General features: G+C 40.6%; 1 protein-coding gene across 1 annotated transcript in view; it reads right to left on the bottom strand.

Moving 5' to 3' along the window:
* Window positions 1-24,414, bottom strand: part of SUGCT (succinyl-CoA:glutarate-CoA transferase) — a 347,492-nt gene that overhangs the window by 51,393 nt on the left and 271,685 nt on the right. Inside the window, exon 13 of the mRNA XM_074146556.1 lies at window positions 1,688-1,751. Within this exon, the coding sequence (XP_074002657.1) occupies window positions 1,688-1,751 (64 nt within the window). The remainder of the gene's footprint in view (window positions 1-1,687; window positions 1,752-24,414) is intronic.

Raw genomic sequence — 24,414 nt, 5'->3', positions numbered from 1 at the left:
TCCATACCAGGAAAGGAAGGAATTCTCCTTTTCCTGCTCAAATATCCAATAATCATTTCAGCCATCTGCTTCAATACAAGAAACTCTTCATAGAAGCCCATCTAAATGGCAAACCATTAGAGATTAAGATGATTTATTTTAGTTTAGTGCAGTGTCACTGGTTTAATAAAATAAAAAATAACCAAGGATTTGGGAAGTACTATGGCTTACCTATGTAAAAACTCACTCTCTTGCCAATACATTCTATCGCTGCTGACAGACATTAGAACATTCCTTTCATCTCCTTCCTCTTCTTGCAGTTTAACCTATCCCCTTAAGGAGTATTTGCTTTCTCTAAGATAGATTATACATTGTATGCAACATGAAAACCTTAAGCACTTTCTCTACCATCTGCAAGGCTTTTCTGCCCACTTCTTTAAAAAGAATTAAATCAAAGCCCTTATTAGTCTTTTCATTTTGGATAAATAAACCAGGATTACTTTTCCGTTACAATCTAAAACAAAAGGATTATTATTTCAAGATATGTGCATGTATATTAGAGAAGCATTTTTGAATACAATCAACCAAACATCCAAGCCTAGTGGGACCAAATGTGGAATGCAAACTGTGATAAAGAGCAAATATGAAGCATACAAATACACAAAACACCCTCTCTATTCATGCAGAAAACATGATCTAATATGGGATTGATTTCTTTCAAATAATTCTTTCTGCATCCCAGTGTGATTCCAGGATGTGCAAATTAAGATAAATTTTATGGGTCAAATTCTTCTTACCACTACATGTGCTCAAGTCAACTGAAATTGATGACAACTGGATGCTGTGTCAGAGGGTGGAATTTGGCACAGAAAAATCACAATGTAAGGAGAAGATGTTATAAAAATAAAAATGACATGGTGCTTTGAATGAGGGAGGAAACAATTCTCCACGTGGCTTGGGAGGGAGAAAAGCATAGAGAAGCAGAAAAAGTTGACCCAATAGCTAGTAGATTATCAGATAAGGCTCAGTTGTCAAAACAGAGCCAACTGCAAGGATCTGAGTGAGAGTTTCCATAATGGCTCTAGATGGACCTAACCCCATTCCATAACTAACTCCAATGGAAGCAAAGCCACACAAGCTCCAATTCCAGACCCACTTAGAGCTTAAAAGAGGAAAAACTAGTTTATTACTTCTGTATTGTTTGGGAATCGAAAATAGCTATTTAAACCTTCATCATTGCAGAGCTTCATGTCTAACCTTATTAAACAAAATCGTGTGATGAAACCTTCAGTATGAACTTCCCTCCTCTTTCTCTTTTTTCTTTTTTTTTTTTTACAACAGAAATGTCCCTAATAGAAGCCTGTGTAACTTGTAAAATAGGCCTAAATCAAAACCAGATTCACATATTCGTGTAGATGATTTAGCAGTAATATTTCTAGCAGTGGGAGTTTGCAAATATTATCAAATCCATGTTCATGCTTTATGACAACTGACCGATGAAAACCAGAAGCTATTCTGACACACATTTTAACCCATTTTTCTGCTACCAGAATGAATATGAGCACAAATGTCTTCCTGGTTAAACTTTTGTTCGTCTGAGTGAAATGTGAAGATGTGTCATGTCCTCAGCTGAGTTCCAGAACTACTCAGGATGTCATGTAGCAATTAATTTCAAGCTCCATTTAGAAAAAAGAATTAAACATCTAACCTGGAACAGCTATCCTCCCAGCTGTTGGATGATTCATTTCCATCACAAGTCCATTGTGCAGCACCTAGAAAAAAAACCCCAAAACATGTATGTAATAAAAAAATATAATCAGTTCCTAAACTCAAAAGGAAAAGAGAGATAAATATTATCATATTCTTTCACAGAAAATCTGAAAGATACAGGGAGCTACAATACAGGTCATTTGTTTAATTTGTAAAATTAAAGCCCTGTTGTTTGACACTTCTCTCTACTTTATGCCTCTAAGTAAATGCTTCGGTAAGACTTTACGAGTCTAACATAACTTTAAGCTAACATCAAACACAAGAAACCGAGCTGCAAGCATGTCACGCTTTCAACCACAAACATGCAACTAGTACCAACATGAAATGAGAATTAAAACCTTCACCCACTTTCACTTTTAATCTGCAATATGTATTGAAGGCCTATACACAACTTGTGCTCTAGCAGTTTTCTTTCACTGTTACTCATTTGCTTGTGAGCTTGTGACTGATCACACTATGAAATGCTGTCTTAGTAGTTCTCACAAACATTCAGGAAATATGCCATAATTTTGATGTTATTTCTCTTCTTTCTCGTGGGTATGCCACGCTTCAGCTCCGTGGATATCTCTATGCCATGACTGATGATTTCCATTTCCTTCTTATTAACCTCAACCAGAAAACAATGTATCATACCAAAATTCTCAAGTAACAGAGAAAAAGAAATTCATAATAACAAACTCACTGCTATTGTTAATAAAATTCTGCATCCAAAGCCAACATCAATCTTTATCACATCCTTACCTTTTATTCTGCCAACTTCTAAGACTGTTATCCTAATCACATAATCAGAATTCTTAAAAATTATTATTTTTTATATACAAAATTATTTGTATATACAAAATTACTGATTTTTTTATATACAAATAAAAAGCCTCCCATTAACACTGGTTAACCGGAGGCTATTTAATATTTTCCTAGCCAGTGTAACAATCCAACATAACGTCCAATATTTACATATCCAACATAATCACAAATCTGCAATAAATATTGACCTTGCACTATGAACATCACCAGCAACCTTGACAATTAACGACAGGTGTTGGTCTAATTATTCTTGAAAATTTCCAGTTAACAAGATGACAATTTTCTTATGTAGTCTGCACCATTTTCTCTATTTTTATTGTTAGAATTTTTTCTCCTAATACATAATCTAAATATCTTTGCTTTGTATTAAACATCTTTATTCTTGTCTTTTCCCCAACTGGACACAGAAAACCAATCACTAGCATCTTTATAACATTATTTTATGTACTGGAAGATTATAATCACATCCTCCCTCAGTCTGCTCTTTTCTAGACTAAACAAAACTAATTCCTTTAGCCATTCTTTCCAGGTCAAATTTTGTGAACCTTTTATCTGTGTAGAATAGCACACGCTTTAAAAATTCTCGTTCCTGAACAGGTGGTGTCAAAAGGTCAGGTCAGCTTTCTCTTAGCTTGTGGGGTGAGCTTATTTAGTTGACATTTAGAAATCCAGATATTTCCGATAATAGATGCTGGTGGAATAATGTCTATGCACTGGTCTAATTGTTTGGCGCTGTACCAAATCTTTAGTTCTATTTCTCTTTCGGAAGGTTAAGGCCAATTTTGGTAGACATTCAAGTAAGGCAACCAGATTTATTTTTTTTTTTCCAAATGACAGATTTGGAAATATAATTGCTTGTTTTAACCCATATTTAGAATCTTTCCAGTTATGCCCTTAATCAAACAGTACTGAAAGCTTGGCCTCCTTTCTCTGTAACTTACACTTGGCTTTCTTTATGCATTTAATTGATTATTTGTGACCTAAATGCAAGAAAACACACTTATTTGAACTTGAAATCAACAGTACATTCAGGTGTATAAACGCTTCTTTAGGCGGCAAATTAAAGGCTGTAGCTTGAAGTGGCACCATTTGGTTAAAGAAAAACGTACAGATTCTCTAGCATCTACTCAGGGCTCCAAAAAATTCATGCCTTCCTGTGTTCTGGGTCTCTAAATTCTTATTCTGGTAAGGAAGACATGTTACTTTTAAAAGATTTCCTTTTGTTAGGCTCAAATTCCATTTCCCCTTACTTTACAGAATGAACTAAGAGAAACCTGCAGTATCTTTGAGGATCACCAGCCCAACTGCTATTCCCTTTTAAAAGAGTTGCTTAAGATAGTCAAGCTTCCTTTCCATGTTCATGGTAATTATGGTGTTGATTTTACCTCTCAGACAAGTTAATTTCTTGAAAACACAGCAGTTGTCATTACTCTTATTACTCTTATACAGTTATTAATACAGTTATTAAGCCTGTACTGGTATACTCAGTTCCATCTTTTCTTTTGAAGAAAACAACCCCCAAGCAATGAATCTGGTCAAAGACTGGGGTTTTTTCCCACATCAGTAACACTGTTTGAAAGAACTGTTTAATTTCCTCTTTCGTGTGTTCCTGAAATCCTGTTTCAGGATTCCTGAAAAGAAATTGAAAACACAACTTCACTGACTCCTCCTCACGTGCATTCTAGAAGCTGTGAAGGAAACATGTAAGATTACTGCATCCTAGCCTTTTGGAAAATGCAGCGTTTACATTCATTATCATGAAAGACAAGGAAAGTCTGAGAAGAAAGTAAGAGACAGAACTTGAAGGACTTCTCCATTGTCTTGTACTAGTGAAATGGTCATGATCCTTCTGATGTGGTAGAGTCCTCTATCCCTCTGTATTCACCTTAGCTCAGCATAAGGAACTGATGAATGAAGAGGATGATGTAAAAGATGATGGTCAGCAGTAGATCCATTTTTTATTTATTTTTTTTTTCCACATGGCTTAGTTTCCAGGTTAGGAATCCTCTATGACTATATTATCTGTTACCATTTGAGATTGTGTGAATCAGATTAATGTTTGGGTGGCATTTTACACTGACTATAAGGAGTTCATTGTAGGAGAACCAGAAGCACAGTATTCTGTCTTTCCGTAATAACCCTTTCGTGCCGTTTCATTTTATTCCAAGTGATCTTGGAGATTAAAGAAGGAACTCCCCTTGTCTGTTTACCGGTTAATGAAAAGAAATCCTGTTGTCACCATTTTGTAATCTTATCTCAACAATTAGTACTAGCAGTGTCCTGCTGTTACTTGTGACACGTTCGTGTGGGATTTTTTTTTTCCATTCATACATTTTTATGTACGAACACTGACACTTAGAACTGTAAAGGAAAGACCTCTTCTATTTGCAAGAAAGAAAGAATTACACAACTTGAAATGGCAAAAAATCTCTGCATTTTACTGAAGTCAATAAAAGATGGGGTTGCTCTGATCTGTGCCACCTGTTATAATGATTCCTGCATCAGCTTTTGCTATATGATCTTTTTTTTTTTTTTAATTTGTGGTTTTTTCAGTTTGAATTTGAAAAATTATATAGATGTTATATATACAGTGCATAATATACGTCATTATCTATCATTAGTCGCTATAATTCTGCTTTAGGATTATTTATTGTATATGCAGACAACATCAGATTTGCCCACGTTACAGAAAGAAAATATTATTTGGTGATGGATAAAAGCAACAGAACTTGCTATATTTAAAATTTATTTGCCCAGCATAGGTTATTACATGACTTTATTGAAATGACAGCAAATAGAACAATTCATACAACTACGTCTTCAGAGAATAAAAGAATTTAATTTAAAAAATACTTCAATATTATTTTCCCAATACTATATGCAAGGAAGTCCACATAGAATCTTTTAAGCAAAGATCTTAACATTTTACTTGTGTAATGCAAACCAAGGGTAATTTAATATATTTCATCATCTATATTCTCAGTTGTTTCATCATTTCCTCTTAGCCTGTCATGAGAAAAACTATGGAGGATACTTACATCAGTTGCTATGAAGCTCACAGTAATCCAGATATAATAACTTGAATGATTAATTTTGCTCTTTTCCCTAACGTGGCTAATAACTGCAAGTTAAAAAGTGGTTAAAAGTTTTGTAACAGGCAGAGTTAAAATCCCTTAGCCATCTGCTTTCACAAGGAGGATCAAATATTAAGTCTAGTTATTTCTTGCATTCTCACCTTGTTCGAAACAATTATTCAACTGACACTGTTTTTCTGTGTTAATATTTATGTTATCAGTGGGCATGTTCAGTTCAATACTGTCATTTTTCTTTCAGTATTTGAGTCTCTTTTGAGTCTTGCTTAAAAACTAAGGACATATGAGGAAGAAAATGAGAAAAAAAAAAAGACTTCAAAAGAAATATAACTATGATATAAAAATACAATATGGCTGCAGAAACAATTTTAAATTTCATCTTCATGTAAAAGACTTGCAAGACTGACAATCTAGATTCTAACAGGGGCTTTATTTATGGCCACTTGGGATTTAAGACTCTTTCTTTACAAGATCACATGCCACATATAGTAGCGCAAGACCCTTTTTCAACTTTCACAGATCCTTCGAGGAAAAAAGTGAAACTCATTTTTATATGACTGCACTGTTCCTTAAGGTAGTAAGATGTACAGACTATTAAGGCATACGGTGGCTTTCTTTGGGACTTAGGTGTGAGTGCCAGTTTATCTATCTAAAAACCAGCTAGAAAAACTATCACCATGCAGGATGATTTAAAGAACTCTGTTTTTTCATGGATCCTCCACAACTTGTAAGATTATCTGGTGCTTGATGATGGGTCCCTTAGTTGATAAATACAGTAAGAATACATACACAAAAGGGTTCTTTTGATAAAAAGATTATATAGCAAAGTAACAGAAGTTGTGAAACAGAGATTACTCATGAACATTATTGTTAACAAGCATTAATCTTCCCCACATCCCTCAAAAATCAATGGCTCACATGCTAAGGAAGTAAAATACTTTATTGCATTATTGAGGCAGCAGCACAAATGGCAGGTGGGAGAACCAGAAACATTCTGCCTTTTTTTCGCGTGGATAACGGGGTGTTTGGCCACCTACTAAACATCTGGCAGATTTTGTGATTATCATAAGGGTCATTTCGTACCATGTTAGTTCATTTCAGCTGTAATGTGACTGACTATGCACGTAACCGATCACCCAAGACAACGCTGTTTCTCTTTGAACTGCCAGCAAGGTTTCAATCCCATTCTAGGTACCACCTAAGATACAATCAGCTTCCAAACCCCAATTGAAGGAGATGCTGGAATCCAAAATATATCCCCTCTCCCTCTTTCCCCCTCCGCCAAGTTTAAGAAGGTCTATTAATGTAGAACCATGCATTTGAAACGTGCATTTGTACAGATACCACTTTCTCACAGTTTCTAGAGTTTAGTGAAAAAGATTTTCAGAGCCACAAAGGAAATGATGTAACCATTTTCTCCATATTTTTGTAGCCACAAGATAGCCGGCTGTTGGTAAATGTAATTACTACTCGTGCCTCCAAACCACAAGAAAATAATAATGCTGTTTTTCCTGTACATGCTGAACATAGAGCTGTGGCCATAATCACCCCCCTAAAGAACTAATAGAGCATGTTGTGAACACAATGCCGTATTGGAATCGCATCCCACATCCTCAAATCACCTCTTTCCAAATAAAAAGATATTAACTCATTTGAAACTTGAAAAGGATGTTAAATGTATCCCTACCTGCTGCCGTTCTGCTTGGTCTCGTATTCTAGAATGACATTACCCAGCAGAATGCGTTTGCTTATCAGCATGTTCCCCCTCCCCTCCTTTTTTTATTTTTCAATGCAATAATCCTGGTATTTTACAGTCCTGTTGCCAAAGGAAGTTGTCTTTTATCACTAGTAAGTTTATTATTCTTCTTTCCAAGCACAGCTTCTAACATAGAGGGCTCACCTGGAGAAGGCAATATCATCTTTCCACCGTATGAAGCATGTAAGTATTGTATTAGTGAATCACATCTATCTCCACTTTACCTGCATCTACCTCTCATATTTGAAGTATCTCCCTATTTCACGCTTGAACAGGACTTAATTTAAACAAAAGTAATGTTCTTGACAAATTTTTCAATGAGTGAAATCTGGGGTGGTTTTTTTTGTTTCTGGTTGTCTGTTAATTTATCTCTCTACTCTCAGTCCCTTATTCTGACACACTCTGCTGTGAGTAAATCAGAGTCCCTTCTGTCCCTAGCGCCACATCTGTGATACTAAATGAATACAACAGAAGAAAACCACAGTTCACTGGACTGTCCTTATACTCCACTTCTTTTTTCTGCTAGCCCGTGTCTTACAGATTGTTTGCTCTGGGAAACTTTTTCTTCTCTTTGTGGGTGTGAGGTGATGGCTTTGACACAGTCCTTCTTACGCCACAGCTTCACAGCTTTTTACACACATGCTGTAGATAAAAATACTTTTTATGGACATCCCTAGGGATGGGTTTTTAATGCCTGAAGCGTATATCTTTGGTTCAAAAAAATCCTGATCCAAGTAACCATATTCAAATACTTGCTTTTCTACTTGGCTCCTGTGTCTCTTGTTCTACTACAGAACACTTCAACTGGATTCCATGTTGATTCTTAGGATTTAATTTCCTTACTTTTTTTTAATATCCTTTGCCTAAAGAGGTTTTACATCCTCCAGTCTAGTAGTGGTTCTATAAGCTATCTATTAGCTCTTCAATATTGAATTTAAGTTTGACAGCGGCCATGACTTTAACCCAAAAAGGCCTGCTCTGATACATGGCTTCAGAGTTTCTTACCTGCACTCCTGTACCCCAGTGAAGTCAAGAATTGCCATTTCATTTGCACGCTCTAGAACTAAATGTTCCAAAAAGACAATCACTCAGAGTGATGAGAAATTGCTTCCCTTGCACTCTATCCCGCTGTGACATCGGACCAGCTGAAGGTAGTTGAAGTCACCCATTATTACTACCTCATTAGGCTTAGTTGATTCTTTGATGTCCTTCAACGTTTTGGACTCAATATCCGTTTCCTGATCAGAAGGCTCAACAGTATAGCCCTAATACTGCTCCCCCAGCTCTATGACCTAATCTGTCCTTCCTGTTCAGTTTATAGCCAGGTATTACACTCTCCTATTGATTTTTGTCATTCCAACATTCTTCTGTAATGGCTACTATGTCAAGATCCTCTTTCTTTGCCAAGAATTTCAAGTCACCTATTTTTTCTCTTACACATCACATGTTGGTATACAGATACGTGTAAGTTTTGTATGCATTTGGGGAAGCAGGGAGTTGGCTACGTCGTTTTTCATTTAACTCTTAAGTTTGACACTGTATTAGCTTTCCAGAATTTCTCAGTTGTCCCTCCTTCACTTTTGCTGCACATTTCATTCTTGTCCCTTACACCTTTTGTATGACTGACATCATTAGCAGGTGTCTTTAAACGGCGAGAACTCTCATTTGTCAGGTTTTCCTGAACTCCTGTATGAGTAACCACACTCATTAATTTCCTAGACCAGCAATCTATTTTTGCTATGGTTCTAGACAACCCCTTCCACAGAGGTTCTTCCTCCTCCAAAGCTCTGTGTAAGTGTCCCAATAGAAATACTACTTCTTGTCATCCACTGACTGAAATACCGAAAATATTAAATTATGAAACTTGCACATGAGACCAAACGCAGTTCAGAAGTGAGCATAAAGATAACATAACTTCACCAGGTTTCCTGGGTAAGTTTCTAGGATTCTTTTAGTAGTTCATAATACTGGCACGGCATATATCCACCACAGTGAACTCCTTTTCAGGCAGCCTATGAAAGTCTGTTCTTCAAGTTCTGGCCTCACGCTCTTCCTCCCTGAGAATCTACTCAACAAATTGGATTCTTGTGGCCATCATGAACTAGGCAATTAATGCTTTCAGAAATTCAATTTCCTAAATCATCTTTCAAATTCAATAACAGAATGAAAAAAAGATATGACCCTGACACTTAGCAGCGGTTCTCATATTAATGTTTTACTTCCCTTAGTACCTACTGCTACAAAATAAAAAACTCCTTACTGCTAAATCAGCCACAGTATAATGTATAATGCACAAAAGAAAGAGACATGAAATAATGCAAAAAATATTAAACAATGAAAACCATTTGTAACAGAGTAGAAACACCTTTGCCATTGTCTAATCGTCAAACACATACTTATTCTTGAGAAAAAGTACTAAATTCAATTTATACCTCACCATCTAAGTCAATATGAGACAGCTGCTAAATACGTCTATATAGATCTCAAATGTTTTCATCAGATGTATTGGAAAATAATGAGAGTAAAAGGAGGTATTTTTATTCTAATAGCAAACCGGATTCCAGTAAAGAATCAGTTTTTTAGCTTTTGTGGAGAAGCAAGTATTTCAGAGGGGTTCATTAGCACGTGGTATAATTAGTATTTATAATGAATAGCAAGGAGATTATGAGAACAAAGATTTATAACTCAGGCCAAAATATACAAAAATGCAAGGACACAAGTCTGTAATTAACTACATAAATTCTCTCATTTTCAAGGTTGCAGACCTGCCCCTGACTTCAGGGGGCTTCCTGGGTGCTCAAAAATCAGGCCCCTTCCCTCGGGTGCCCAAGTATAGCTCTCTGACAACCTCTTGCACCATCCGTCCGGAAACGTGGCAGAGGAGAGAATCTGCCTTTATCGGTTAAAAAACACATATACTTTTCACATGTGGTTTTTTTTCCCCCCGAGAACTGAAACGTGATTGTAAAACCACGTTTCTGGTGGGTTCGAATGCGTAAATCCTAAACTCACAGAAATATTTCAGCAAAGACGGTTGGCTGCACTGCTATTTGGAGACGAGACCTGGCTCATCCCGACAGTAAGACGGGGTGTGCCTGTATTCAAAGCACTGGCTCCGGGATCAAAGAGCCCGTCTCCAGCTGCGGCACACCTTTCATGTGGAACACCGATAACTCCACACCCATCACCTGGAAGGTGCTACAGAAACAGACTGATTTTATTACTGCAACAGGCTGAAATGCTGACTGGTTTTGTTTCTTTCAGTCAGAATTGCCAGTAATTTACTGCTAGCAACGGTGTTACAAATCACTGGTTTTCAATAGCATTTTTCCTTCTTTAGATTATTAAAACTACTATATTCAGCATTTAAATAGGGCAACAAAGCTGGTGAGGGGTCTGGAGAACAAGTCTTATGAGGAGCGGCTGAGGGAGCTGGGGTTGTTCAGCCTGGAGAAAAGGAGGCTGAGGGGAGACCTTCTCGCTCTCTCCAACTCCCTGAAAGGAGGGTGTAGCCAGGGGGGGTCGGTCTCTTCTCCCAAGTCCCAGGCGATGGGACAAGAGGAAACGGCCTCAAGTTGCGCGAGGGGAGGTTCAGATTGGAGATTAGGAAAAATGTTGACACGGAAAGGGTTATTGAGCCTTGGAATGGGCTGCCCAGGGAAGTGGTTGAGGCACCATCCCTGGAGGTGTTTAAAAGATGGTGGGTGCTTGACATAGTGCTTAGAGACATGGTTTAGTGATGGTTTTTTATGTTGGACTAGATGATCTTAACGGTCCCTTCCAACGTAGACAATTCTAACATTCTAAGTGTCCTGGATTGTACATGGTTTATATTATTTTGGTGTCAAGAACGTCATGTGAAAGGCTTTAATTTTATTTTATTTCATTGTGACTTATCTCTCATATTAAACAAAACCAAAATAAGTTTCCAGATACTTTCCTTTGTGGAAGCTGGCCTGTAAATGCAAATGAAGGTAAGTGTATTCCTACAGTGGTAATAAGCTAGGACCACAACGCCTTCCAGCACTGTGTACCGTAAAGTGGGAAGGAAATACTGAGAACCTTTCCACTGCTGTTGCTCTCATAACGGTTCTGTAGATATTTCATGTGCTCGTTATACTCAGGTACCATATCCAGACTTGCCTATGGTGATGATGAAAATTCTGGTGGTTTCTGGGGGGCTTTGTACAACTGAGGTTTCTCAGAAGTACCTTTTTGCCACATGGTATAGGAATAAGTCACGCACAGTTGCAGCTCTGGACTGAAAAACTTACTGAGGTGTTTGTCCAACACGTAGGAGAACTGTTATTTCAAAATGTGCAATCTTTAACAATACTGAACAGTAAGAACACTTCTAATAGTTCTGTTATAGAAATCATGTGTTTTCTCAGATAGGCAGGCATGTTATGGCAAGAATACATTCATAGGAGGAAAAGAAATCTCAATAGTCAGGAAGCCTCAAATATTCACGAACTTACTGCTGGGCTAATAGTAAGCAAAGGAACCATTAACAGCAGCACCGTACCATCACGCTAATATATCACTTGGTTTCTGACGGTCCTTGGGGACCTCACCTGTTTCTCCCAGTACAAAGTACATAATCAGTATAGGTTTTCCAATCTTGCACGCCACACTGAGTTCCCAAGCGCCTTCTTTTAAGTACTCCATCCATCTTTCACCTGCCATGTAAGTGTTGCGGTTTATTTACACATCATTCATTGATTTGTTAGAGCTAGTCTATCAGCTCAGAGTACTTACCCCTTCCCGGGCCTGCAAAACCAGCTCATCCACAGAGGAATGCCACTTAACACTGGCACCTGCTTAGTGTTGTAAATTACATCCAGATGGGAGCATCTCCCTGCAGAGCCTCAGCCTGCTGCAGGCAGGGATTCCCTATACCTCTCCTCATAAGCAGTTAATTCCTGCGTACTCTTGCACGGACCTTTGTAGCCCTTTAAAAAGGGAATTGTGACTGTGGTGTGAATGTGACTACAGCATTTTGCCTTAAGTCAAAGGAGCTCTGTGGAGGAACACAGGCAGGCTGCACCGGTAAACAGAGCTGATGCTCTCCAGTTGGGAGCGTTGGGTTCTTCTTCCCCAGTGCTTTATGTCCTGGACAGTCGAATGAACTTTCATCAACAGAAATTCTGGCACATGAGATCTTTCCCGATTTATACTCTGCCCCATTAACATTAGCCTTTGTAACAAAAGCACTTAACATGCAGAACTCCTAACTACATGCACCAAGGAGTTGGGATTCGAGAGTGCTACTTGCAAGATGCGTACGGAGAAGCATACTCAGATGGAAAATAAGCTCCCACTTTGTATCAGTACTCCCACTCCTTTCTAGCAGTTCAGTACATAACTATTTTTATCCACTTTTCCATCATTAACATTTAATTTCATGAGTCTTACTACCCAACCATAAAATTTCTCTCCCAGTTGCAGTAAGGCAAGAAGAAATTCAAAGCCAGGCAGGTATTTCAAAAAGAGGTGTTTTCTTTCAGAAACCATCCTTGTTTAAAAAAAAGTTTTGAAAATCCTACGTTTCACAGTTACTTAGTCAATAACACACATTAGATGCTGTGTGAGAATTTAATGTAAAAAGCAATTAGTATCTGAATACTGTATATGTAACTGTGAGCAAAAAGCAATACATGTTTTAAAATAAAATGCTTCCTATGAACTTTGCTGAGCTTCCAGATTTCTCTTGCTTTGAACTTAATGATCCTATGCCATTAACCTTAACAATGAAAATACAGGACCTAAATTTCTAAAACAATAGAAACATGGCAGTTCTGAGTGCTAATGTACAGATTTAACAATAGCCTACAGTAATGTCACCAGCTAATATACTAAACATTTTAGTGATATTCCCATAATAAAATCTCATTTGGCTGGAAAATATACATCAAATACTTAACAGAAACCAATCCTAGGAAAGCACTGTTCATTTCCTTAAGCCACAGGAGCATTAGAAAATTAGAAAGTTCTACATATACCCAAAAAACCATAGGGAACCCGAGAAAGCATTAAATTTGCATTTCTGCACTAATCTTCCACTTCATGTTCCCATTTGTGGTCAGACTTGGCATATAAGAAGCTTGAACTTTCACAGAATCTTCTAGGTTGGAAGGGACCTTCAAGATCATCTTGTCCAACCATCAACCTGACAAAAATAAACACCCACAAAAAAAATAAACACCCACAAAACAACAAAATGCAACACCATCACTAAACCATGTCTCCCAGCACCACGTCAACCTGTCTTGTGAACACTTCCAGGGATGGTACCTCAACCACCTCCCCGGGCAGCCCATTCCAATGTCTGATAACCCTTTCAGTGAAAAAAGTTTTCCTAATTTTTCCTTTGTTTTGCCCTGTCAGATTCCCAGTGAGGACACCTCAGAAAGCAGGTACCAGGGCTAAGCCTCAATACACTGAATGATGGGTAATTCCATGTGCAATTACCATGAGCGTTATCCCTGAAAACGTATATTCAGGAAGCTACATGCTGAATATAAGCCCTATCAGTCCCTTATGACATGCTTTCTTCATCTCTGTTCCCAGCACAAGAGTTACCAGAAATCTGGAGAGTTTACAGTGTCTATACAGAGACAGAAACTCTCACCTGCTCTCCAGAAAAACAGCTTCAGACCTTTCACAGAGCAGGTGATTAGAGCACATAGTTGGTAAAACACGTTGTAATAGAAGCTATAAGGGACCAAGGGGAAAAAGAAGAAAAAAAAGAAAATACTAAAGACTGATTTTTCCATTTAAAATCTTACACCAGTTTACATGAACAAAGGCGTGAAATAGTTCACCTGGGTAAATTCACACCTTCAAATGTTCTGAGCTATTCTGGAAGTCATACCCAACTTCAACTGCTCAGCTTTGCGTTGAGGTTTTCTTTTGCCTCAACAGCAATATCTGCTGTGTAATAGTACATAAGCTAATACTAGAATTTGATAGCATTAAAAGCAGAATCGACAGCAATCTCTCATGATGGAAGTATGAGTATTTTTGAAGCATTTTTTTCCAAAAATTTAAATCTAACCAGATGTTCAATGTAATAGGGAATGCAATTTGTACATGTCTACATACTGAAGCACATTAGGGCCTTCGTAACACCACCAATTTGCAACACTTCCCTGTATCTGAGTTTATGCAAAACAGGCTGCACAGCAATTAGTATTTGCCAGAACAAATCTCTCACGTCAAGCCATAAGCACTACTCTGAATATTCCCTTTGTATAAGATGTTTCATTCTAACTAGTACTATTTAAGCAGACCATCAGAATGAAGGGCAATCAAACCATAGAAAATGCATGGAAGTGACTCTGCAACTCCTTAGTATTCCATGCAGGCCACAAGCAGTTTGTCTGCATAATCCCACTCGAGTATTAAAGCAAGTATCTGCTATACAAACAGTTAAAAAAGGCCATTAAAGAATGCTGTAGCAATAAAATTGAATATGATTGGGCTGGTGAATGAAATGATGTGAGCACTGGCTAATAAGGGTGGTCTCTGGGCTGCAGGCTTGCTTTCTGCCCTGGCCTCAGAGAAGAGGAACAGCCCCACGTTTGTCCTTGGGAGCAGAGTGGCAGAGGAGGTGGTGTGCGGGACGCCCAGCAGCTGTGCCCAGGGCATGGCCACCAAGGGGGTGCAGGGACAGCCCCCTGGGCACAGGGACTGCCTCGGGGCCAGCACCCCAAAGCCCTTCCTCCCAAGGACGCTGGCCACAGGGCTGTGGGGTGGGGCTGTGCAGGGGGGGCCCCGTCACCCCCATGTCACAGTGCCACCACCCGGCAACGCAGCAGTCACAATTCCCCGGCCAGGATAAAAGGCAGCATCCTCCCGTGGCCCGCTGGCAGAGCTGGACTGACGGCAGCACAAAGACATCCAAGAGGAAGGCCTGGAGGAACCACTGCAATTACCTGGCACGGGCTGAGGGAGGAAGGCTGGAGACATGGTCAAGGCCCATCTGACCCATGGATGGATGGATGCATGCATGGATAGAAATCCTTTTCAGCTGGAAAGCAGCGACAAGACCAAGGAAGCGCCTTCTGGAGGAGCACTGCAGAGCTGTAGGAAATGGGATGCGGAGAAGTTGCAAGGGCTCCCAGTGCTTTGGAGGCACCCACTGGTGTCCTGCCAGGCGCCAGAAGGATTCTTGCTCCCAAAGGGAATCAAGGTAGGGGCCTTTGGCCACTCTTGGAAGCCCTTGAGATGGCTCCTGGCTGAGGGAGAATAGGGCTTGGGCATCTCCTGGGAGGCAGGACCAGCCTGTGGGACAAGGAGTCAGGTCTTGCTCACATGCTCAGGGAACAGCCGATCGCCAGCGCTGGGGTCAGGAAGGAATTTTCCCCCGGGGAAGATTGGCACTGCTCCCCGGGGGTTTTTTGCCTTCCTCTGCAGCATTGAGCAGGGCCACTTGTCAGGGCTCCTTCGCTCCCCTTTGGCTGCCTTCCTGCACCTGGGGGGAGGAAGGCTTTTTTTCCCCCCGAGGTGGCCTAGCAAGCGTCCCCGGGGGTTTTTTTGCCTTCCTCTGCAGCACTGAGCAGGGCCCCTTGACAGGGCTCCTTTCGGACAATTTGGCCAGGAGCCTGCTGCACCAAGGTGGCCCTCGTGCCCCGCAGCCGGGGGGAGGAAGCTGCTTTCTAGACTCCCAGGCGGGACCCCAGGGTGGCCCCCGGGGGATGCTTCTTGTCCTCTGTAGCATTGAGCACAGCCCCTGCTCAGGGCTCCTCGGGGCCCTTGGCGCTGGCCTCTTGCCCGATGCTCTGCCACCTCCCGGCCACCACTCCTGCCCTGCCTCTCTCGGCCTCTCTTGCCCATTGCAAGCTTGGAGCGGGAGCGAGCTCTGCTCTTCCCTTGGCTCCGTCTCCCCAGGGCTTCTGCCTTGGCCAAAACACCCTCTCCTGGGAAGGCCGCCGGCCTTGGGGCACCCTCCGCAGATGACACTCCAACACTCTCCCTGCCTGCAAGACAAGCCCAGGGCACGCACCAGAGCACTTTTCAGCCATCACTGGCCAAGGAGCACAGCGGCGCAGACACTTCTCAAAGGCAAAAAGAGTGATTGTCTTACTTTGGAAAATACCTCACAGTACCACACACCTCTTCTTCTTCTTCACCTCCTCCTCTTTTTGTGTGTGAGGATCAGGACTGACCATTCTTCAAGTTCTCACTCTTCAGGAGACAGGGGCTACTTGGTCTGTATTCCTGCTTGCTATATCTCTGTGGTTTGCCTTTGACAGACTGCAAGAGATGTTTTTCCAAGCTAAACTGAAGAATACATAAGCCCGCTCCTGGCTACACATGTACACGGTCCAATTATCTTGTGACAGTACACAGCTCTCAAGCCCATCAGAAGGTACATGCCTCTTTCCGACAACGTGACAGAGCCAATGCCTAGGCTAGGACACGGTCGTGGGTAGTCAATGCCTTCTGCTAGTGCAGGACGGGGAAGAAATCGCAGCAGAGAAAATCTCAGCAGAGATTTGTGTTGATAGGGAAAGGAGAAGGTAAGTAAAAGAACAGAATGGAATGGAATGAATAGTTCAGTTGGAAGTGACCTACAATGATCATCTAGCCTAATTGCCTGACCAATTCACGGCTGACTCAAAGTTAAAGAATGGTATTAATGGTGTTGTCCAAACGCCTCTTAAACATTGGCCAGCGTGGAGCATCAACCACCTCTCCAGGAAGCCTGTTCTAGGGTTTGACCGCCCTCTCGGTAAAGAAATATTTCCTTGTCTGAGCCTCCCCTGAAGGACGCAGCTTTGAGCCATTCCCATGCGTCCTGATACTGGGTACCAGGGAGAAGAGCTCAGCACCTCCCTCTTAACTTCCCCTCCTCAGGAAGCTGCAGAGAGCAGTGAGGTCACCCCTCAGCATCTTTCCTCTCCAAGCTACACAAACCCTGAGTCCTCAGCTGCTCCTCAGAGGACATGCCATCCAGCCCCTTCATCAGCTCTGTTGCCCTTCTGTGCATGCATTCAAGTCATGGAAAAATATTACCTTTTAAAATAGTCTTTGCCAGACACCAATATAGGTTAGGGATGGACCTGCTGGAAGGCACTTCTGAAGAGAAGGATCTGGGGGGCCTGATGGATAGTAAACTATCCATGAGCCAGCAATGTGCCCTTGTTGCCAAGAGGGCCAATGGGATCCTGGGCTGCCTAGGGAAGAGTGTGGCCAGTAGGTGGAGGGAGGTCATTCTCCCCCTCTACTCTGCACTGGTGAGGCCACAACTGGAATACTGCATTTAGTTCTGGGCTCCCCAGTTCAAGAGAGACAGGGAACTACTGGAGAGAGTCCAGCGAAGGGCAACACAGATGATTAAGGGATTGGAGCATCTCCCTCATGAGGAAAGGTTGAGACAGCTGGGGCTCATTAGCTGGAGAAGAGAAGGCTGAGGGGAGACCTTATCTATGTTTACAAGTACCTAAAGGGTGGGCTGAAGGAGGATGGAGCCAGATTCTTTTCAGTGGTTCCCAGAGACAGGACGAGGGGTAACAGGCACAAGCTGGAACATAGGAAGTTCCATTCAAATATGAGGAGAAACTTCTTTCCGGTGAGGGTGCCAGAGCCCTGGAACAGGCTGCCCAGGGAGGGTGTGGAGTCCCCTTCTCTGGAGATCTTCAAGACCCGCCTGGATGCAGTCTTGAGTGATGTGCTCTAGGAAATCCTGCTTTAGGAGGGGATTTGGACTAGATGATCTCTAGAGGTCCCTTCCAACTCTGGCAATTCTGTGAAAATACTTAAGCAGTAGCAACAGCAATTGGCGATGAGGACCAACAAGTTAGGGTGTTGCACTGGTATGTAAAAACATGAAAATTAAATAGGGAAAACATAAACTAAGCAACATTTTAATTTCCTGCTGCTAAGATGTACCTATGCTTTTAGATGGACAGAAATTTTAAAAGTAAATTAAGTAAAAACATTAGAAAATGCACTGTATAAAACAACCTTGGCTTTTCAGAAGACAGAAGGATTTTTCAGCGATGCGATCCAACTCTGGTATCTAGGTTCTGTGATTATGTAAAAGCCCAATATCTTAGTATTTCCCGTGAGGATCACGCCATGTCAGAGACCTACTGGAAATCCGTTCCCATAAAACTTCTAGCTTAATTTCCACATAAATAGACATGAATTGTCTTCAGTTCAACATCTTTTCTTATTTCTTCAGAACCGAATTCGTGTACCTATAAGCGTTTTCTCACTCATCCAACATCATTATTTAGTTGAGATAAATAGAAAAAAATATGATTCCAGCATTTCCCCACCCTTTACTGCAATCTTATATCTGAAGAAATATTCTTTTGGAAGAGCTAAGAAGTTCTGCCTTTGTTTTCACGTATTCCTTATTCTCCTGAAGATACTACAGCTGCTGGTATTCGACTGAAAGCTGCTTTTTTAAACGTGACTACTCTTCACTGCACTCAGCCCATCCTCCAATTACAGGAAACCAGAAATGATCAAAACACGGTTGCCGCAAAAAATTTACAGTTACTACCGATAGGGACTGCAATGGAACATGTGACCCTGGTGCGTTCACGAAGACAGTCAAAGAAAGGATTTCTCACTGAAAAATGAGCTCACATTGTGGGATTTCTTGCTCTGCCATGCATGCATTGGATAATTTTGGAGATTAACCTTATGACCCACAATCACCTCAACTACCATTAGGCACTTGACTGAGGCTCACAGGATGGTAATCAAATTGCCTTATTATAAGCAACGGAGAGAAGATGCTTCCAGAGGATGATTATGGTTCTGATATTTGACTATGATTGTTATTACTATGATTATCATATTACTCCACTAACCATGAAGTAATCTTCGAATAAGAATGTAGCCACCTCAAAAATCTCACTTACATGCTCAGTTTTAACTGAGATGTATTCAGGACTGTGCACATGATTTCCTCATCTGTAATATGTGGGAAATAACATTTCCACAGTTTTTCAGAAGAATAAAAGGCACATGGGACACTGAAAGATACAGAAGGGATGTGGTATTGGGCTAACTTCAGATCAGAGGCCCTAAGTCGACTGCCTTCTGATTTACAGCAGCAGAGGTGAGACAGGTTGCCAAAATGAATTTGTGCTGTATAATAAAATCCTCAGTATTGCTGAAATTCACTGTCACTGCTCCCATATATCCATTGACACAGATGTTCCTTATCAGTTCTTTCCTTTCTACGCATAACAACATAGTCAAAGGCTTAGAGTCAATACTCTGTGGGTTGAAGGAAAAAGCAGTAATGCATTCAGAAAATGTGACCTGAAGAAGTGGTAAGTGTATAAGGTATGAAAGGACAGATCAGATGCGTGTATAAACGAGTTTTCCCTTCCAGCACTGACAAACGCTCCATCTTTAGTCAAGCCTTTTCGCTTACAGGCAGTTGACAGTCAGGGCCCGCCTGCATTCTCCCTTAATCCATCAACACATACTTGAAGAGAGAAGAGATACTCCATCTCCAGAACAAATTTGGAGTTTTTTCAAGTAGGGCTCACGGAGATAGCTTACTTATGTCTTGCATAAACACATCGCTCATGAAGACAACATCAAAGACAGCAGAGCCGTTATAAATCTATAAGCTTTTTTGTTATTATTACTGCTCAGCCATTCAAGGCAATCAAGTCTTTGCTGAACTTCATGAAGGTAAACCACGCTAAGCTGGGACAATTTTCAGATTTAAGGAACATGGTAACCCCCCCAAAAAAATGTAAAAGTTCCACATATGTAACTGATACCCAAATATAGCTACAAAATATTTAGCTTATATTTACCTTACGTTTGATTACCAAATTGTAGGTGCCTAATTTTGATTGCAATTTATTATGGGAGAAAAGCAAATGAGGTAGGGAACCCAATCTGCTCTCTCTGAGATAGCTCCACAACGTGAACCAAAGCATGGTAAATGGAGATTTGCTTTACAAGCTCCCAAACGCTAAAGTAAATGCACCCACGGTTGCTTAAAGGTTTGCTCTAATTAAGTAGGAATAATTCTACAACGAGAAGTATGTAACTGGGGACCTGGACCAGGTGCTGTGTAATGTAACCTGGGGTCGTATGTTGATTAGCTGGCAAGACAACAGATCCTGCTTCCACTGACGCAAACAGGAGTCAGAGCAACACCCAAAACGTGCCGGGCTACTGCTGTTCAGTCAGCTTTTGCGTTTTAGCCTGTTAATGATGAATCCCAGACGGACATTCGTAGTTGTCTCCTGGAAAACAGGAGTAGTAAATACATTTTGTTCATTATCATTTACCTATTTAGGTATAAGTCCTAAGTGACAAGCGAAAGGCATCCTTCAGGCATGCAGAATGTTTTTCTTTCTCCCGCTAGCCTAGTGATGTTAGGCTAATGTGCTTCTGCCATTGAAGCTGGCTGCCTGCACCTTTCCCCTGAAGTACTCATACTTTTCTGTTTGCAAAAGCTGTCCGAGTTCGAAACTGGTATCAAGTTCAGGAACAACTGATCTTTCAAATTCCAATTAAAATAACATGCCTGAAAACATTGTACTGCTTTAAAACCAGCTATTTCATCTTAGAAAATACGTGTAATCACAGAATCATTTGAGACTGCAAATAGAACACAGAAACCCCTCAAGAACCTCATCATAGTCCGGTTCTTGTTCTCATAGCAAATTTCTAAGAGGAACCTATTTAAAGGCAAAAAAGGCTCTTTCTTCTTTTCATACCAGCAGAAATGGTACAGTTTTATTTTTCAGATTTACAAAACAGTATTGCTTTTGATGGATTATGATCCAGATAAATGTTACTGCTATGTTTTGAAATTAGATGTTTATACAGTCAAACACACAACACACAATAGTTCATTATCCTCGTATTACTGTGCAGTACTGAGATGTCTTTAGAAGTGTATTTTTCTTCTTTTGCTAATTAATGCCAAGATTTTTAAATGAATTTGAGAACAACATGAAAACCATATGTTTGAATTTGACAGTTGTGATCAAATGACAATAGAGATCTGTTAGTTCTCTGTTTAACTTTGTAAATATGTGTTTAAAACACTTCCCAAAATCATCACAAGGATTATCAAAACACTCTAACACATGCAAAGACAGAAGTCTAGAAAACAGAAATTAAAATTACTATTAATAGTGTTATATCAAGAAAGAAAAAGAACACAAATAAAGGACAAGCTACGTCTCAAAAATTCAATAGCATAACTCACATTTACTAATTAAAAAAATGAGTTCCAATCAAAAATTTAAATCAAATTCTCTATCCTTATTAGCTTTAACTTCCATTTACTGTGACGTTGAATGGAAGTTTCAGAATTGATCTTCTATTTTTAACATTTGTCTTTATCTTTGAATATCAGTAGAGAAACCCCAAATGCTTCACAAACCTATCTTCTGCTGCTTCGCACTGACATTTCAGAGTAAGAATTCTTTTAATTTTACTTGATGATGATGGAAGAATCTTCCTCCTAACTGCTATAACAGATCTGACAGCAGATATAGCATTAGGGGTATCGTCCTCATGGCATGAAGGCCATAGCTAAACTTTTTAGTGGAGCCACAGTCTCATTTGAAACTCTGATCCTACTAAAAGACAAACACAAGGGTTGTTTTCCCATGGGGATGTGTCGGCAATCTGAGCGGAAGAGCTCAACTCCATCGTGTTTAAATATACCTGTTGATTAATGGGTTCTAGCAGACATAAAATTGTTTCTGGAATGCTCTTAAAAATTTCTTGAGACTTTTCTTGTACACTTAACTGGTCTTACTTGTATGAGGAGTTTCGGATATGTAGTTTTATGTACAGTGTATTTTAAAGTTGCGTTTAGGCCCTGAAAAAGGATGAGTAGAGCCATCATTCTGAGAAAAAAAGTAGCTGTTCCCTCAGCAAACTGAGGAGTCAATAAAAGGTCTGTGTCGTTCTGCAGCACTAATTATAAGGTCAACTGCCAGTGGTGGCACCCTCTGAGGGACAGAATGAGGAGATCTAGAGGAAGGGCAGACGTCCCCATGACTCCTGCTTGCTAATGCCTGCTGGTAGTCAGTTTTATGCGTTAGCGTGCTAAGGTCATGAAGAAAGTCTACAGTTGTTCCAGGAATGTTTTCCTCTTAGAGAAGAAGTCTCCAATGACATAAATCGGGGAAAAGAAAAAAATAAATCTGAAATTACTCGGACAACATGCAACGAATAAAATATTTCTAAAAATGATGGCATTCAAGTATTCAATAAGAAAAAGCCCCAAATCAAGACTTCTCTTCTTGCCCTAAATCAATTAAACTGAGTACTTATTAAATCACACTGCTTTGCCTATTTGCTTCTCTACTCAAGCTAATTTCGCTATGGAGAAAGAAAATCCTAATGCAATTTTTGAAGCTCCATGAATAGAGAATGTGCACACATGCTTTTTAACACTTTCCATTGCCATACACCCATGTCAGTTTGCCTGTTATCCAGCTTGTTTAGGAAGGACAGTACTTGCGCTAATGAGGCCTAATTAATAACAGCCAGAGTTACCGCTGCTATTTTAATTCTATGAATTCTTGCAAGGTTCTTTAAAGCACGGAGGAGAGGTTTGAATGGGGGGACTCGGAAAGGAGTGAAAAATGAAGCAGGCACATGGTTTTCATTTGGGGGGAGGGAGTCTGTTATGAAATTTACTCGAGTGCTGCAGGCAATATTGGAGGATTACATGGAAACTGGCTGAACCTTAGCTTGGAGTTTATAAAGAGCATTCACTCTATAAAGTTTCCTTATAGCACCTTTTTACATAATGAGCTTTAACTAAATTCTGTCAGCACGGAAAGTGGTTCATATGGTTTAAGATGTGTCTTACTTCAGGAATTCAGAAGCTTTTCCTTTCAAAGGCAGAGAAGCAGCTTTAAAGGAGGGCCTGAGTCTTGAAGTGGTGGAAGATGTTGTATCGTTCCCGTGTCTCATGCTTTCAACTACAGACTTGAACAAATCTGTGGCACAATGTTGATCTCGTCAGCTACAATGATCTTTTACTCGATTATTCATATGCTATTGTACATAACCCTCAGTCCCTTCAAAAAGTGTGAATTTTCCCAGCAGTCCTATAACTGGCAAGAAAAGTAGGAAGGAAAAATATATAACCTGATGTCATCTATATTTCATTTTCTTAATTTCCAATTTCACAAATTCACAGAATGATATGGGGACCTCTGGAGATCACCTAGTCCAACCCCCCTGCCAAAGCAGGTCCACCCAGAGCAGGTCGCACAGGAACGTGTCCAGGCGGGGTTTGACTGTCTCCAGAGAAGGAGACTCCACCACCTCTCTGGGCAGCCTCTTCCAGGGCTCTGCCACCCTCAAAGGAAAAAAGTCCCTCCTCATGTTTAGATAGAACTTTCTATGTTCAAATTTGTGCCTGTTACCTCTTGTCCTGTCACTGGGCACCACCGAGAAAAGACTGGCCCCATCCTCCTGACACCCACCCTTTAAGTATTTATAGGCATTGATCAGATCCCCCCTCAGCCTTCTCTTCTCCAGACTAAAAAGACCCAAGTCCCTCAGCCTTTCCTCATAAGAGAGATGCTCCAGGCCCCTCATCATCTTTGTAGCCCTCTGCTGTCCCCTCTCCAGCAGTTCCCTGTCCTTCTTGAACTGGGGAGCCCAGAACTGGACCCAGTGCTCCAGACGGGGCCTCAGCAGGGCAGAGTAGAGGGGCAGGATGACCGCCCTCAGCCTGCTGGCCACCCTCTTCTTGATGCACCCCAAGATGCCATTGGCCTTCTTGGCCACAAGGGCACGTTGCTGGCTTTATTTCTCTTCTGGGCTCAGAACAATTTTATGTATAATGGTCCTTTCTAAAATCTACTTGACTCATCAAGGTGGCTGCCTCACCTTTTTTTTCCTCTTTTTCAACCTTCACGAATTTCCAGCAGGCTCAATCTTTCGTAAGTACCACTGGATGTTATGAGGAAAAGAACACAAGAACATCCAGCATCAAGACTTACAGTGTCACACCCACCGACCTTTTTTGTTGTTGTTGTT

The sequence above is a fragment of the Numenius arquata genome, chromosome 4 (genome assembly GCF_964106895.1).
Source record: "Numenius arquata chromosome 4, bNumArq3.hap1.1, whole genome shotgun sequence".
Lineage (NCBI taxonomy): Eukaryota > Metazoa > Chordata > Aves > Charadriiformes > Scolopacidae > Numenius > Numenius arquata.
This window is presented reverse-complemented; position numbering and strand designations above follow the sequence as displayed.